The sequence below is a fragment of the Pygoscelis adeliae genome, unplaced genomic scaffold (assembly GCF_000699105.1).
Source record: "Pygoscelis adeliae isolate BGI_AS28 unplaced genomic scaffold, ASM69910v1 Scaffold166, whole genome shotgun sequence".
Lineage (NCBI taxonomy): Eukaryota > Metazoa > Chordata > Aves > Sphenisciformes > Spheniscidae > Pygoscelis > Pygoscelis adeliae.
Window position 1 is genome coordinate 665,699 of NW_008825156.1, and position 15,869 is coordinate 681,567.

Genomic DNA, 15,869 nt, shown 5'->3' on the forward strand with positions numbered 1-15,869 from the left:
GACTTCCTGATGGAGGGAGGGTGGAAAGGTGTGGTGAAGAAGGGGAGATGTAAGAAGTGAGCACAGAAAATGGGATTAACATCAGCTAAAAGCACATGTGAAGAGCAGTTTATCTGCTATTTCCCCTCCTCCTTCCTCACCTCCTCTTTCTCTGCTGCATGATGTTCCCTCCTTGTTAGTGCATCAGCCCTTCTCAATAGACCACTGGACCAAGAGGGGACATTGTGGTTCATAACCCTATAATCGTTACCTAATTATAGCGACATGTTTTCTAAAAGAACCTTAGGCAGGTTAGACAGAGCTCTGCTGGCTTCCTGCTATACCTGAAAATGGCCATCTTTGGTCATCTCCTGACAAAGGATTAATGAAGTCTGAAGGGGGACATGGATCTCATCATTCCTCAATAAGAGTTTTTCAAGGAGATGTACAGCTCTTGGAAAGTGGAAACAAAAGCTTTTGACTGGGAGAGTTGTGGGCAAAAGCAGAGTTTTCCCAATACCCACCCAGAGATGTAAAAAAGGGATTTTTTTTTTCTGGTGCATCATTGGAAAGTTCTGTTATATTTTATCTTTTTCATTTGAAACCAATGAAACCACTCTTCTCTCTCCCTGTCTGCAGGGGGTGGGGGTGCTGCCCAAATGCTTTCAGGCATACATGTTGGAAGCTGAAGTCTGCACTTCTCCCATGGCAGCAAAGCTTAGTTTCCTGTGTTTTTATATGGGAACAAAGGCTTGATCTGAAATAGGAGCTCAGCCCACTAGGCATCACAAGCTGCTCACAGATCCCAGAGGACTTCAAGAGTTTGTTAGAGTTTGGCTGATGAAATAATAGAATTTTACAAAAGCAGCATCCAGTGTGCCCATCAAGGTTTGTGTCCTGATTCCCTGGGGGGCCTCTTTAGACATGTGACTGTGTATGGTAAGATGGGAAAGAGAGCGTGTCAAAAGGACTCAACAGTCACGTTCTTTGGTATATTCAGGGGGCACAAAGGATTTCTGAGAAGTATTGATTTATGAAATATTGTAAGAAGGAGATCAAGATAAAAATCAATAGAGGTGATGTTGGTTCTGTGTGTTTTGATCCTGCTGAGCTTGGAGGATGATCCTACCATAATCTCTGAGGCATACAGTGTAAAACCTGCTCCTAGTGAGCTGCTGTGTATATATATACATGTCTCTGTCTCTTGTTCTCTAATATCAGGCATGTGGATCCAGTCACATCTGAGCTGATGCATTGTTCTCACCAATCTCTGAGTTTAGGATTGTGTCCCTTTGGCTGGCCGAGCCAGCATACATTTGACAGTGCTCGTTGCTCAGGAGAATAAATCTAGGCTATAGCAATTTAGTGTGCAGCTTCCCTGTGCTCTGAGCTGAGGCACATGAATCCCGGCACTGATGAACATCTCCTTCCATGCTCCTGCTGAGCATTTGAACTCTGGCTTTAGTCCTACTGTAATTACAGTTTATTCAATTTAGAAACAGTTATTGCATGAGCCCTCAGAACAGCCTTTTAGCACTAGAATCTCTCTGTAGAAGAGCCCATGGTCAAATTGTTTCATTAGCAACGTGGGTAGCTCCATCCTCATCCTTTTAGATTTCTAGACAACCCTATACCTCCTTTCCCAATATGCAATTATAAATTGATACCATATAATTTGCCTGTCACTTGATATAAGGCTCTGTTTACTTTAAAGGCAATAATTAGAGATAACAATTGCTATAGAAAAATAAACATCTGTTCAATGAGAAGACTGAATAATTAAGAGCAATTATTGGTTTCCATAAGTAGGAAGCTCAGTAACAAAGTTCTTTCCAGTGCAGCTAAGAAGAGCATAAGATGCATATTGTAGGAGACCAGAAATCTATGTGCTAGAAGAATTGGGAAATTAAATGGAAGCTATTAATAAGAAATTATCTAGACCTTTCTTTCCAGATTCTATTTAAGATGCAGTTTTCCTGGTTGTAATGCGTAAAACTTGCATAGGATTTAGATCCCTTTCCAACATTCTTTGCAAGGATTAATCAGTTAATCCTTCTACAGCCCTTGCAAGGTAAGTAAGTGTTATTATCCTTATTTTACGGCTATGGAAATCGTGTTGCTGTGGGCCAAATTTTAATCCGTTTTCCACTGTTGTAGATCTAAAGCAACTTCACTGCAGTCAGCAGTTAGACACTGTAACTGAACTGATTTAACCCTAATTGAAACTACAGTGTTTGTGAAGATAACTGTTGAGAATAAAGAGCAAGAATATTACATTTTAAGCATTGTCCTATGCTCCACTTGACTTGTATTAATGCTTTTGTTTGCATTAAGGGTTGATTTTCTAAACTGGCATCCTTGAAGGTTTGAAGGTCTTGCAAATGCTAGTGCGTGTAGTTTTCAGGAATGAGCATCCATAAATACTTTTAAGATTTACAACAGCAACCTCCAAATACACAAGTTACATTACTTGTATATAAAGATCATATATACAAAGCTTATATGCAGCAACAGTGTACACACACTAAGCTTTTTAAAAAACAGTGTACTTGGGCTTGTTCAACCTAAGATTTTTATTCCTCCTTTAATCCAGATAGTTTGTTACCAGTACTAGTCTGATCCCTGAAGTAAACCACAAATGTTTGTGTCCTGCAGTGCCTAGATTAATATTTGCAGGGTATTCATTGACTTGAATTAATTGGCAATTAGCTAACTCAAGTTAAGAGAGTAGTGATATTTCTCTCTAGACATTCTTCTAATTGCTCATCCAGCCAAAATAGATACTACTGGCCAGACCAGGGCTTTCTGCTCAGATTTTTTAAGAAGTTTTTTGACAATGCGCTCTGAAGTGAAATGAAGAGCAAGCAACATGAGACGTGCAGATGATCTTCTGAAATCAGTGGCTAGTTTCCCTACTACAGAAATTTATTAATACTTACAAATAGGACCTCCATTTACCATTGGAAAAATCATATGTATTAAATGTAGCAGATATACCTAATTTTTCATTCCACTTCTTGAAGTAGTTATTGGCCTTATGGTTAAAAATCAGGATAGTTAGTTACTTGTATTTAACACTTCTGAAAGAGTGGGGGAACATTATTCATTAACAATGGGTATACTGTAAGTGCTGTATTTAAACAACAATGTGGTTTCATTATTTATTAGTCTCTCTCTCTCAAAAGGATTTGTTTCAGATCGGTGTCTTTGGCAGACTCCAAGTTTGGATAGGATTGCAAAACAGTTCTCTCTTGTTCCCAGAATGTTTCTTTCTCTCATGAAGAGTTGTAGTAACAGGATCATTAGTAAGGTGTTACTATCCACAGTTGTGCTCCCTCATGCTGCTATTTAGACAACTGTAAAGCGGATATGAAATAGCACCAGCTCCGAACTCTTAGTGTTTTATTCAGTCTGTGTTAGAGAAAATTACTACACACAATGCAAGGCAAAAGTAAATAAACCAGCCTTTTCTGAAATCCTGTCCTTGGCTGAAAAGTCATGGAGGTGATTGCTAGTTACAGTATAGGCCACAGAGATGACTTTGTGTGATCAGGGATTCACAGTGAATATATTGTCTCAGCTGGAGGGAAGCTTTTGTTTCTCCATCCCCACAGTATGTTCTTCTTGGGTAAAATAAAGGATTCCTCTCTGTACTGCTTCAGGATGGGCTGTCCAGCTGATCTAAATCTGTCTCTTACTCATCACATAAGCTCCTGTCCTTTTCAGAAAAGATCTGTATATCTTTAAGCATCCGCAGAATGGGAGTTTACCAGCAGCAAAATGCACAGGCATGGTGGTTAGCAGGTCAGTGCAGCATTAGGCTGTGTCAGGCCTGTGCACTTCCCTTTGCTCTTCTTCCTTGAATGGCATCTTTCCCTTGTGTCATCTGGGGTTCCTCATGCTCACTGGTTTTCAATTCATGGCTTTTAATTATAAATGAAAAGACAATGTTAGCTTACACATCCCCTTGCTTTTCAGCGTGTTCATGTTTTCTTCTTTACTCCCCAACCTGAAATTATAGGGCTGGTTCTGGTGCAGTTCACTGGCTAAGATCAAAAGCAGCCTAATGTTTGCAGCTCATAGGATGTAACAGCCTATTTGAAAGCCCCAGCATGTCAGTGCCCAAGAACCACCTATGGATGGAAATCGGAAGCGTGCCTGGAGGAGTGACTGTGTGTGACAGCTATGTGGGTGGTTGGGGGAAACTTCAAGTGATTGATTCCCACAGCATCTTAGATTTTCTGCCAGGACAGACCAGCGTTAACTTTAACAATCATGAAGATTACTTGCCTGCATTTGAGGGGTTAATTACTCGTGAAGCTGACAAGTTCAAACTGTATTTGTTGCCTGGCAGTCTTGCTTTAAGCCAAGCCAGTGCAAAATATCCTCTTAGTGGCAGCCTTTTTTGTTTTCCTTTGGGGACCACACAGGTACCTGTGCTGGCCTGAATGTATAGATAAGCTTTACAAGTAAGTACCTAACATATTGAAACATTTGTATTGGAGGTTGCTATAGATTCGAGGTGCTCATTATCAGCTGCGTATACAGGAGGGGAAAAACTGGAAGATCCACAGCCTCTTCCACAACCCTGTAAACATACCTTGGACACTTGTTTCTAAATGGGCATTTCTGCCACTTCCATTTCAATAATAGCTCAGCAGTTTACTCACATAGTTGCTTCTTATTCTCTCTAAGGGTCTGTCATTATGCAAATATATAATACATCTTGAATGGTTTATGTTCTCTGTGTCAGTAAAAGGGCTTCCTAAGCATTAGAAGCCCACAGCAGTTCAAATCCCCATGTAAGCCATCTCTGAGTAGGTATACACTAGACTGGAATTACAGGGCACAAACAGAAGTCTTGAGTACAAGCCCTTCCTGCCCAAGGTCAATTAGGAATTCCTCATAATAGCAGGAGGGCCTTATTCTATAGATGGATTTACTATGAGGGTGGGGTTTTTTTGTTAGGCTGGCATGCAAATGTCAAAAGGAAGTGGCTGGGGGAGGGGGCCGGAGGCAAGGCAGAGTGATATGTTTTACTTTTATCCTAAAATTACATTCAGTGAATTTAGTACAGTGAAAAGTGCTGTCTTGGGCTGTTCAGAGAGTTCTCTTAGGGTTCTGTCTCCACGAAACAGACAGCAGTGACAGTGCTTTTTTTTTTTCTTGATTTTTAAAATGCGAATCGGGAGTAGAGGAAAAATGCATTAAATCTCACATGTGTTTTCTCATTCTGTCCTCTGGTACTGTGGTGTAAATCAAGAACGACTTCTTGAGGTCGATGAAATTAATTCAATATAAAATCAGTGTGATTCAGTATCAGTGTGATTTTTGCAAGGTGTGCTGTGTCTTCTGACAGTTGATTAACTTTTTTATCGGAGTAAACAGAATGGTTTAATCTTAATTTTTGAGTTTCTCTGGTAGGTTAGTAGCCAGAAGGACAGAGGATGCTGTGAAGATTACCTGTAGAGCATGGTGGTGTCCCAGAAGTTCATGGTTAAAACCCTTCTATGACTCAAGGACAGGGTGCTTCAGGGAGGACAAAGGAAAAATAGTTTACAGATCAGCCAAGTTCAGTGGGACTAATGTCTTGATTTGGGAGCAACAGCATTTGAAATCAAACCCTGAAGTGTGAGATACCAGAAGCCTTTATATTTTCTTCGCAGTGAAGGACCAGTTACAGAGACCAGTTGTCACCTTTATTGACCTCTTAAAATAATTGGTCTGCAGCATGTTACAGTACAGCACTGTGCCACAGATCCTGTGAGTCTAGATACAAAGGACTGAACTAGAAGTTCTGCTGAGGTTTGAAAGTGTAACTAAGAACGATGTAAAGAGTGATGTGGTCGTGCTGTAGGAGTGATATAGAGCTGTGATTTGTGCTGGAAGCTGGAAGGAAGCAATTGGCACAGATTGAAACTATGCACACTTTCAACAAAGTGGTGCCAAGTAGCCGCTATCCAAACACAGAAAAAAGCCAAAGAGAAGAAGCATAAGTAAGGCTGCAGCTGCTATGAACGGTGAACATAGAGCCAGTAGTGCTCTGGGTAATATTATAGATTTATTGAATAGACAAAATTCAGACATAAGAGTGAGGATTGGCTGGACATTACAGCATCTTCTCCCAGCTGTGCTTCTCGGCCGCTCCAGGCAGACAACAGGCTATTGCTATACACAGTTTCAAATGGATTCGTCAGTGCGCAGCGTTCTTAATTCTTGTGACTTGTTTATGTCATGGCTGAAAGTAAGGATGTCAGCATTTAACCAGATGAGGCTGAGAAATTATGTGACTAGAAATATTCAGAACACATAAAAGAGAGGTGACTGGAAGTGAGTCAGGAGTTTATTTCTCAGCATAATAACCAGTGATTAATGGTTCCAAATTTATGATGAACTGTGTAGCAAAAAGATGGACAGGTATCTGCAGGAGATTGCCGGAGTCCCTGATGAAACTCCAGTTCACCTCACTGGGGACAGTTTGTAGTAAGGCAATAGTCTATATATTCACCCCTCAATAAGAAGTGTGAAGTCCTGTGTTCATTGTTTCGCTGGACTGCAGATCTGTTGTGTTCAATTTGCAGATAAGGCAACGTGTTTGGCTTTGTGGTTTGCATCAGGGGATAGGGTCAGGATCTTAACTGCGACCCAACCTAGGAGCTGCTAGCTGAGCTAGGCTTTTTCTTACTGTGTGATGTCATTGCTCATAAATGCTCTGTGAAGCCCAGCAGGTCTCAGTGACACCAGGAAGGTGCCGTTTCTTCTTACTTCAGTTATAACTGAATTAAACTAAATGGCAATTTGGCATATTGTGTGTAGAGTGGGATGGGATCCAGCCTATCAGGTGTTGTGCTGCATGTGTACGTTTGATGAGTAAAAGCTGAAGCAAACCAGATCTCTCTAGAATAGACCTACAAAGTACAATTTTTCCGGGTATAAATTTTCTTAATGACAACAGAGTTGAGAGCTCAGGGGACCATCTTAAACTCACTTGTGGGAGATATCTCAATGTACTTTCATGCAAGTCAGCAGATTTAGGTCAAAATTTTGCAGAAGATAATGCTTCATGTATGTTACTTACCTCTTTGACCATCTAGTTTTGTTGATTTCTGAGCTTTCGTTGATGTCAGGTGTTGGCAAAAGCCCTTAGCCTAGTGTGGTTAAATTGGCGGAAGTTTACTTCTTACTGGTAGAATGCACGTTGAGTGGTGAGAGCTGGAATACAGTGCTTCAACAAAAATACAGCTTTAATGGCAGAAACTGCAGCAGCATTAAGGATGTTAGCGGCTTCATTGCCAAATGGTCACAATGTGGGCTGCAGGGTCTTCATTACTCGCAAGAGCTTATTATCTGGCTGGAGGAGGGACTAGTGAAAATTTATTTGCATGTAAGTTGCCAACTGCTGGGTGGCATACTATTAGCAAAAATCTCAATGGCGACTATCTCTAACCAATTCTTCCTTTCTATTTTGCTCTGTTTCTCTTGCAGGACTTGTGAAGTTGGGGGTTCACTGTGTCACATGTCAGAAGGTCGCGATAAAAATTGTCAACAGAGAGAAGCTCAGCGAGTCGGTGCTAATGAAGGTAATTTTCTAATGGGAGATTTAAAAAAAAATTAAGTTCTTGGCTCTGTCTTCTGTTCCATGCAAAATTAATATCTTTAATTACATATAACAAACATCCCTGTCAGTACTAGGATTATGCGAAGCATAATAACAATAATTTAGTTATGGGGGAGGCTAGGGCAGCTGAAATTAAATGGGAGTATGCCTGAGCTTTGTGGACAAAATAAATGGTCAGCTGCAGAGTTGTTGCTTCTCTGCTGGGGCAGATGTGTGTTGGGCATTTGACTTCCACTACTGCAGGAGTACATAACAGTTGCGGTACACTGCAGACTGAGGTGTACGTATGTCAGTAGGAAGAGATTTAAGAGAGGCTGGCGAATCTGTTGTTTGGATACTTCTACTGCTTGCTCTGCTGCATGGGTTTGTTATGATCTGATGCGCCAAGGTCCGTGACTGTTTAAAGCTGTTGTAATTCTGTTAACAATCCACAGAGCTGTGCCATTGGAAACCATCAAAGTGTCTGTCCCAGTGGTCCCAATGACTGTAGTGTTCAGAAGAGCTTAATTCGTTTTTTATCTAGCCTTGTGATAGCCATCTTCTTTACCTGAGTGTCATTGATTGATCTTGGAAACCTAAAAATAAAATAAATATATGCATAAAAGTTTATTCATGTGATTTGGTGACTAGAAAGGCTAAATTCAGCTTGATGAGAGGGAACACAACTGCACTGCAATCAACAGAATTCCATCAAGCTGTCACCTGCAAATGATGCTAACAGGTCTGCATGCAGCATAGAGCACTTTGTTAAGGTAACTTCCCTATAAGCACATGGACCATATATCTTTACACTGCTGCTTCTTATATGTACTTCTGTGTCAGCTGTTTTCCAGCACAAGTAAGTATAGCAACCTTACTGGGAGCAGAAAGAAAATGGAGATTAAAGGAATATGCAGTCAGTGAATGTTACACATACAATGTAATTTTATTTTTTTCAGAGAAGGATTCTTAAAGTTTGTATTCAATTGTAATGCATTCAGACTTACCTTTCTGGAATTTCATTGACGTATTCCCTCTCCTGCAGTACTGTGGATTCAAACAGTCTTCTAATATAGACCGAAAGTTAGAAAGTGAAATAGGTAAGAAAACTGCAATTTTAAAGGGAGATTCAGCAGATGAATGGAACACAACAAAAGCAAACAAAGTGTGTAAATGGTAAAATCTGAATGAGACTAAACACTTTGAATAGTTTCCAGAGTAACATAATAGGAATATTTTTAAAAAACCATGAGCATTTTGTTTGCTGAGAGACACTGTCTGGTATCTGTATAAAACATTTTATTTACCTCATTGATTTTCAGAGTAGGAGGCAAATCACTTAGCATAGCAAAGTGATCTCTGCTTTAGTTGTGTTGCATTACCTCAGTTGTGGTATGAAATCTGAGTAGTGAAATGGTGTGTTAGGTCCTTGTTTACACAGCCACATGCTGAAGTGTGCCGTGTTTTCTGTAAGATTGTATAGCATCCTTCTCTGGAGAAAACCACGTGTTGTATTGTGATTCTCATTTTCAGACCATTCTTGGTGAGATTTTCTCTTTCAGGAATTCTGTTCTCTGTGCTCAGGAACAACAGATGGGGTTGAAGTGGCTTGCCCAATTCTTGCATAAACTCAGTAACCAGACCCTCTGTCTGATGGTCACAGACAGGGCCTGAGACTTCTAAGTGAATTTGGAATTGACTGTACTGTTAGCCAGCTTAAGCCAGCCTGGCCAAAGGGGAAAAATGCTTGCAGCTTTCGGCAATCTCAGTGTGACCATTGCCAAGCATCCAGCTGACAGCTTGCTGCGTGGAGTCAGCAGCCACAGGGAAATAGCCAACAGTGAAGCCAAGTCATGGTGGTATGGTGGCATTCCTACTATGCAAATCTTCCTGCTAGCTTATCAGTTCCAGTGACTGTCTTTAGCCAGTGGGCTGTGCAGAACAGTCCCTGGAGCCAAATGATTCAAGACCAGAGCTACTCTCCCAAACCGGGCCCAGACTGATGGACTGTGCGTTAATCCATCCTTGGACAGAAAAACTGGATCTGACAAATATGCACACCTGCCGCGTGAAGCTGTAACACTGCAGTGCTGTGGCCATTTATCCTAGAGCATAAGGAAGAAGTCTGCTCGTGGTCCTTTCAACATCTAAAATGACAGGCACAAGCATATACAGCAGGCTGCTTTCTCTGCCCATTGTTATTCTGTTTTAACTTGCTTCTAATAGCCTTCATTTCTCCAGTGTTTTTGCAGTGTTTTATTCTGTACATTCAGGGAACTGTCCCTTCTTTTTGCAGCTGCTCTTCATCTGAGCGGTGCAGAATTGAGAGGCATTTGGTAAAGTGCTTTCTAATCATAACGTCGTAGTATCAATATTTCTGGAGCGAAGAATTTGGAATAGAAGCAGCTGGTCTCAATTAGCAGAACTGCTGCTATGGAGATGATACACAGACAGGCATGATGCAGCGCAAGCTGCGGTAAATGTATCATCCAAGCGCTTGCTGTCCTGTCAAAGGACAGGGCTGCTCAATGCACATGCAAGCGTTTTGCTTTGTCATGCCCTTGCTCACTAAACACAGGCTGGGGAGCAGCGTTCATTTCCCAGCTCCAGCTTGGGCCTGTTTGGGAGCCTGGTTTTGGGGCAAAGCTACAAATGTAATTTCACAGATGAGAATAGAAGGGCTGGTTCTGTTCTCGCTCCTGCTTTCACACAACTGATAAAAGCTTCAGCAGGGTTTCTTCAACTGCACCGTGGTAACTCCCACTGATGTGGAGACCTGCCTCCCACAGTACCTCTAGCTTGCACTAGCACAAATCGGCAGAAAGATTTCAGAAAGGAGTGTGTTATAGGGAGCATCTTGAGATTGAAATAGGGTTCATTAATTTCCCTGAATTACTTCTGGATTGCTGAGAGGGAAATTAGGCCCAGAATACCAGAGCTGAATGTGTCCGTAAAGCAGTAAGCTTTCCTGAACAGGCAGGTTCACTATTGATGGTTGCATTTTCAGTACCAGCACAAGCGTTTGGAGTTTATAACTTCAGATATAAACGTTAAAGCAAATCTTTCCTCTGATGTGGCAAAAGCTTGTTTGGAAACGTTGAGTGTCTCATGAGACGTACTCAGAAGAGCCCTTTCCTCTTTACCACCTCACCAGTTCTCTTCCACTTCCTCCTTCCAAAGAATAAACAACAGCAAAAAAGCGACTCTCTTGGTGATCCATCAGACGAAATACTCTTTGGACAGACAATAGTAGTAGAAGAAATGGGAGCATAAAGGGTGAAGAGTGAGAAGGCGACAGCTGGCCTTGGACTAATTACTTGAACACACAGGCATCCTGAGAAAGCCACAGATGTCCCAGGCTTGATGACTGGAGCCCAGAGCTCCATATGTGTGCTTTGTGTGTAAGTGCCTTTTGTTTCTTCTGACCAAGTCCTCCAGTGCTGGCCTTGAAGGGAGGCAGGTATTTCCAGGGTGGGGGATGGGAAGAGACACAGTCCCTTCCACGTTTCTCTTGTGGAGCTCGATTGAAACGTGACTGGCGGGCTTCGGGGAGGTTGGTTGGTTGTTTTAGTGCCTTGTGGTGCTAATGAGCTCTGCTTCTGAAAGATTTTGCAAAGGTGTAGTGTGTGTTCTTAAGCAGGGAGGATCATGCAATGATCACTGATTGCCTGAAATAATTGAGTGGACCAATAGGTAGCAGGAACTGCCAAGACAACTTATGAAAGCATACTTGTAAATAGGCACTGCTTTGCATGGTCTTTTTGTCATCTCTTGCTTTTTCCTGAGCTTCTATTTCAATAGCTACTTATTTCTTGTCCTACTTTGAGTCTTTCCTTCCTTCTCCATTTTCTTTCAGTTGTTTTGCCTCTTTTTAACCCCTTTCGTTCTTTTTTTCTCCCCCATTCTGCGATGTCTTCCGTTTTTCTCTGTCTTTTCCCCGTTTGCTACAGAAAGTCGTGTAATAACTGTCATTGTTTTGTTGCAAAAACTGCTGAAATGCAGCATGTCTGGTTGAGGTGCCCATTCTTCAAGGAAAAAGTTTAGAAATTGGGCACAATTCAGAAAGTATCTGAGAGAGTAAGTAAACAATCAGAGCTCATGTTTTATGAGAGACTCAAGGGACTCAAGCTACCTAGTTTATTAAAGGGAAGGTTAAGACAACTTAATCACGGTCTGTATATACTGATAAGGAGGATAGGCATTTGATAACAGAGGATTTTACAGTCTTGGGGGCAAAAAGCTTATTGGAAACTAATAGTTGTAAGCTGTAGGTAGACAGATTAAATGTAGATATACTAGGCCTATTTGACCACTGGATGAAGTTACTAATTGCAACAAGCCACCCAAAGCTCTGGTGAGTTTTTTCCCCTGAAAGACTATTAAACTTAATCTTAAACTGCTGTGTGTTTTTCTAAAACCTAGATCCTAGTTCAGCTTCAGCTGCTGGACTTGCAGCAGGAAGTAGTTGAAGATGGTTTCCTGATCCATGCTATGCATTAGCTCTGAGTAGTGTAACGAAACAGCCTCTCTGGCCTTAAAATCCATGGGGCTGTGAATTTGTAATCGCACACTTGAAATCTGTAAAAAGTCACTTATATCTGTCTAGAGCATAAAGAGAGGTGCTTGTGGAATGTAGCTGCAGAAGTAGAAATTTAGGCTCCCCCAAGCAAAGTTGAAGAAGAGAATACCTGAGAGCAGCATCTTCGCTTTGGAATACCTCATTTTCAGACTTTTCAAACAAAACACACTGACATTGGCTGACCTAGCTGTCCTCAGCTGCTGACTGGAGGCCTGGTCTACAGAAATCATTACCAGAATATCAGAACAATGTCAGGGAGAAGTTAAATCTGAGACAGAGACAGAAATGGACTGAATAGTGTACTTGGTTCAAATTCAGCTTTGATCATAACAAGGGCAGTTTCCCTGACATTAGCGAAGCCAAACTCACCAATGCCAAACCTGAATTTCACCAAATCAGAATTTTTTCTTAATGTATTCAATAGTAGCCTAATTGTTTTCCAGCTGCAGTATTTAGGAGTTTTACTATTGATTGCAGTGGAAATGGTGTTAAGCTGCTGCTGAATCCCACTGAATACCCCTGCCATTGGGTACAAATGAACAAAAAAACAAGACCGTATGATTTCACCAGTGAAATGTGTTTAGATTAATCTAGGATGCTGGCACACAAGATTTTGGAGATGGTCATATCAAAAATAGCAAATAGGAGGGAAAATATTTCCATTTATTAAACAGAAGTCCCAAAGAAAAGGTTTTAAAGCATTCATCAAACTTTCCAGGACTCCCTGATTAAGAAACACTGTGCTCACTTGCTGGTACTCATCTGTTATTCTTCTGATTGATTGGCATATTGCTGTGAGAGGACAATAACCCAGAGGACCTTGTATTCATGGCAAAAAAAGATGAAAGGATAAAGGAAATTAAATCTCCCCAAAACATGTACATACTCTCTGATGCTCGTATTTTTACTTGCTGTTGAACATGCAGGTTACAATGTACAAATGAGTATGTTCATACTTACATGGATTGTCCATTGCACATTCACTGCACGTGCTTGTTAAAAACATACACTCTCACCCTCATTGTGGTTTATCTTTAACCTGGAGACTTACCACACACTTGTCTGCTTTTAGCACTGGAAGAGAGCGGATTAGAAGTGTGCGTGTGTCTGTGCGTATGTTTCACAGTGTGTAGGTGGTGAACAAACTGCAGGGATGATTGGCACTCATCAAAGAACATGAGCGCACAAACACACACTCACCCCCTGCCTCTGTGACCCTAGTTCGTATTCCAGTAGCAACCCAGTTAGCACAGCACAGCTTCATGTGTGTGAGTCTCTCTTCTGAGTTCAAAGAGATAAAAAAGCACCTTGCAATATGAAAAACATGGGGGAAAAAAAGGGGCTTTTTTTTTCCCTGGCTCCCTTCTGCTATAGGGAATTTGGGAGTAGGGATCTGTTACTGAATGTATAATGCAGAGTGTTTTGTTTTAAACTGGAGCTGGTGGGGAGCATTGAAAGCCTGTTCACTTGTCATCTGTTTGAGCCGTTAAAGAAGTTGGGTAATTGTATTTTCCTTCAGAGAAGAATCACTCTCCGCCTCCACTTTCCACCACACCCACAAGGAACACAGCTTGAGGTATTCTTAAAGAAGGAAATTAAACAGGAATCACGAGCACATGATGTACCTGTCAGAGGAACAAACCTGTCAAGTGTTCACAGTGCCTTTTGCTTTCTAAAGTTAGTGTGATCAACTGAGGCATTTGGGCAAGCTATAAATATAATTGGCCCTATTTTTTTCCATCTTACTTTTAATTCTGCAGGCTTATATTATAGCAGTCTGGCTCAAACCTGTATTGTACCAAACACATTCTATCCACAGCCCTGTGTGTGCAAACGCATAGACACAGTCTACCATCCTCATGCGCTGTCTTGGTCATAACAGCAATACATGTCCCTCATGAGCCCTGGCTAGAGCTAGTTAAAGTCAAGGAATGCTTTTTCCATTCATTTCACTTAATCATAACCATAATGCCTGGATAGGGAGATAACTGCTTCCAGACATGAGATGTCTAAATGTGCTCTGCCATCCGGTCCTCATCCCCCTGTGAAGCTGCTGTCAATAATTAGCCTGTAAATACCCTTTCTGTTCAGCTTTCTCTTTAACTGTTTCCACTGTAGTTGCACGATGCTTGCATTTGCGGTGAGACAGACAATAGTTTGACTTCATGTTGCTTTCTCTACCGAAGCTTCTGGGAATTCTCCTCTTCCTTTGCCAAAGCTTAGTTTTATCAAAAGATGCTGATTCACTAAAATGTTTTCTCTGAAATAACTTTGCTCAGTGAACTCCCAATATATCAAAGACTAGGTTTCTTTTGAACTCTGTCTGGATTTGTAGCAGGCTGTTAGGGAGTCCTGCTTGCCATCTCCAAAGCAGAGACCCTGAACGCCCTGCCTCTGCAGGGACTCCCACCGCCTCTGAGCCCTAGGTTATCAAGCCAAGATAGGAAGTCTTGAGACAGACTCCAGGAGTCCACAGCTCTGGGGCACTCCCAGCATCCCCAGCTAGAGAGATGTGACCCTACAAAGCATTGCTACATGGGGGAGTAGCAGAAAGCACCAGGATCCTCAGCTGTTGTCAGGCTTGATGTTCAGTTTCCTGGGAAGGACAACCAGTAGGAGTTCCCTGAAAGGCAAGGGGAACCACAGGTGAAGATTAGCTTCCAGGCTCAGTCTTGTAGAGTTGGGGTGTGGCGTGTGAAAATCTTGAGACTGGCATCCAGAACTTGTAACCCCTGGTCAGATTCCATAGTATTTTCAGAATTTCTGCCTAGCTGGACACCCAGCTGGTCTGGGAACCTGAAGCTTCAGAATCCCCCAGCCTGGGTGGTCTCTGTAGCAGAGCCACCTGGAGCTGTAGTCTCTGCTAACTCCAGATGTGAACCATGGGTGTGGCGAGATTGTTTTTTTCAATTTGGAGCTGCAGGTTCTTTGGTGCATTCTAAACTTTACTTCTTTTTTTTCCTGACACACTGAAGGTTGATGAAAAATGCTAAAAAGCATTGGATTTTGATCTGACTTAAGCTAAAACCTCTTTTAATTGACTTTTTCTACCAACACTTCAACCAGCTCTGTTCTGTGGTTAACTAATCAGTCTGAAGAGAGGGAGGATGAAACCTAGCCCAGTCTGCAGAGAGTAGAGGATGCCACAGGAGAGTGGGTTCTGGTTGAGCCATAGGTAGAATTGGCCACATTTACAGATAGGAAATGCGTTTTAGATTATGGATAAAATCACTTCCTAAATCTTTTAAGCAAAAAAGGAGTTGGGGGGCATGTTTTCTGACCTGAACTACAGAGAGATTTTTAAGTTAGAATCATAGAATTACTAAGGTTGGAAAAGACCTCTAAGATCATCAAGTCCAACCATCGACCCAACACCACCATGCCCACTAAACCACGTCCCTAAGTGCCGCATCTACACGTCTTTTAAATACTTCCAGGGATGGTGACTCAACCACTTCCCGGGGCAGCCTGTTCCAATGTTTAACCACTCTTTCAGTAAAGAAATTTTTCCTCACATCCAATCTAAACCTCCCCTGGCGCAACTTGAGGCCATTTCCTCTCATCCTATCACTAGTTATTTGGAAGAAGAGACCAACACCCACCTCGCTACAACCTCCTTTCAGGTAGTTGTAGAGAGCAATGAGGTCTCCCCTCAGTCTCCTTTTCTCCAGGCTAAACAACCCCAGTTCCCTCAGCCGCTCCTCATAAGACTTG

The 15,869-nt window shown here is 41.8% G+C and overlaps 1 protein-coding gene across 3 annotated transcripts in view; it reads left to right on the forward strand.

Moving 5' to 3' along the window:
• The window catches only part of BRSK2 (BR serine/threonine kinase 2), a 329,823-nt gene that overhangs the window by 157,313 nt on the left and 156,641 nt on the right, over positions 1-15,869 (forward strand). For all 3 annotated transcript variants that reach the window (XM_009328460.1, XM_009328458.1, XM_009328459.1), the window contains exon 2: positions 7,465-7,559. In XM_009328460.1, the coding sequence (XP_009326735.1) occupies positions 7,465-7,559 (95 nt within the window). The remainder of the gene's footprint in view (positions 1-7,464; positions 7,560-15,869) is intronic.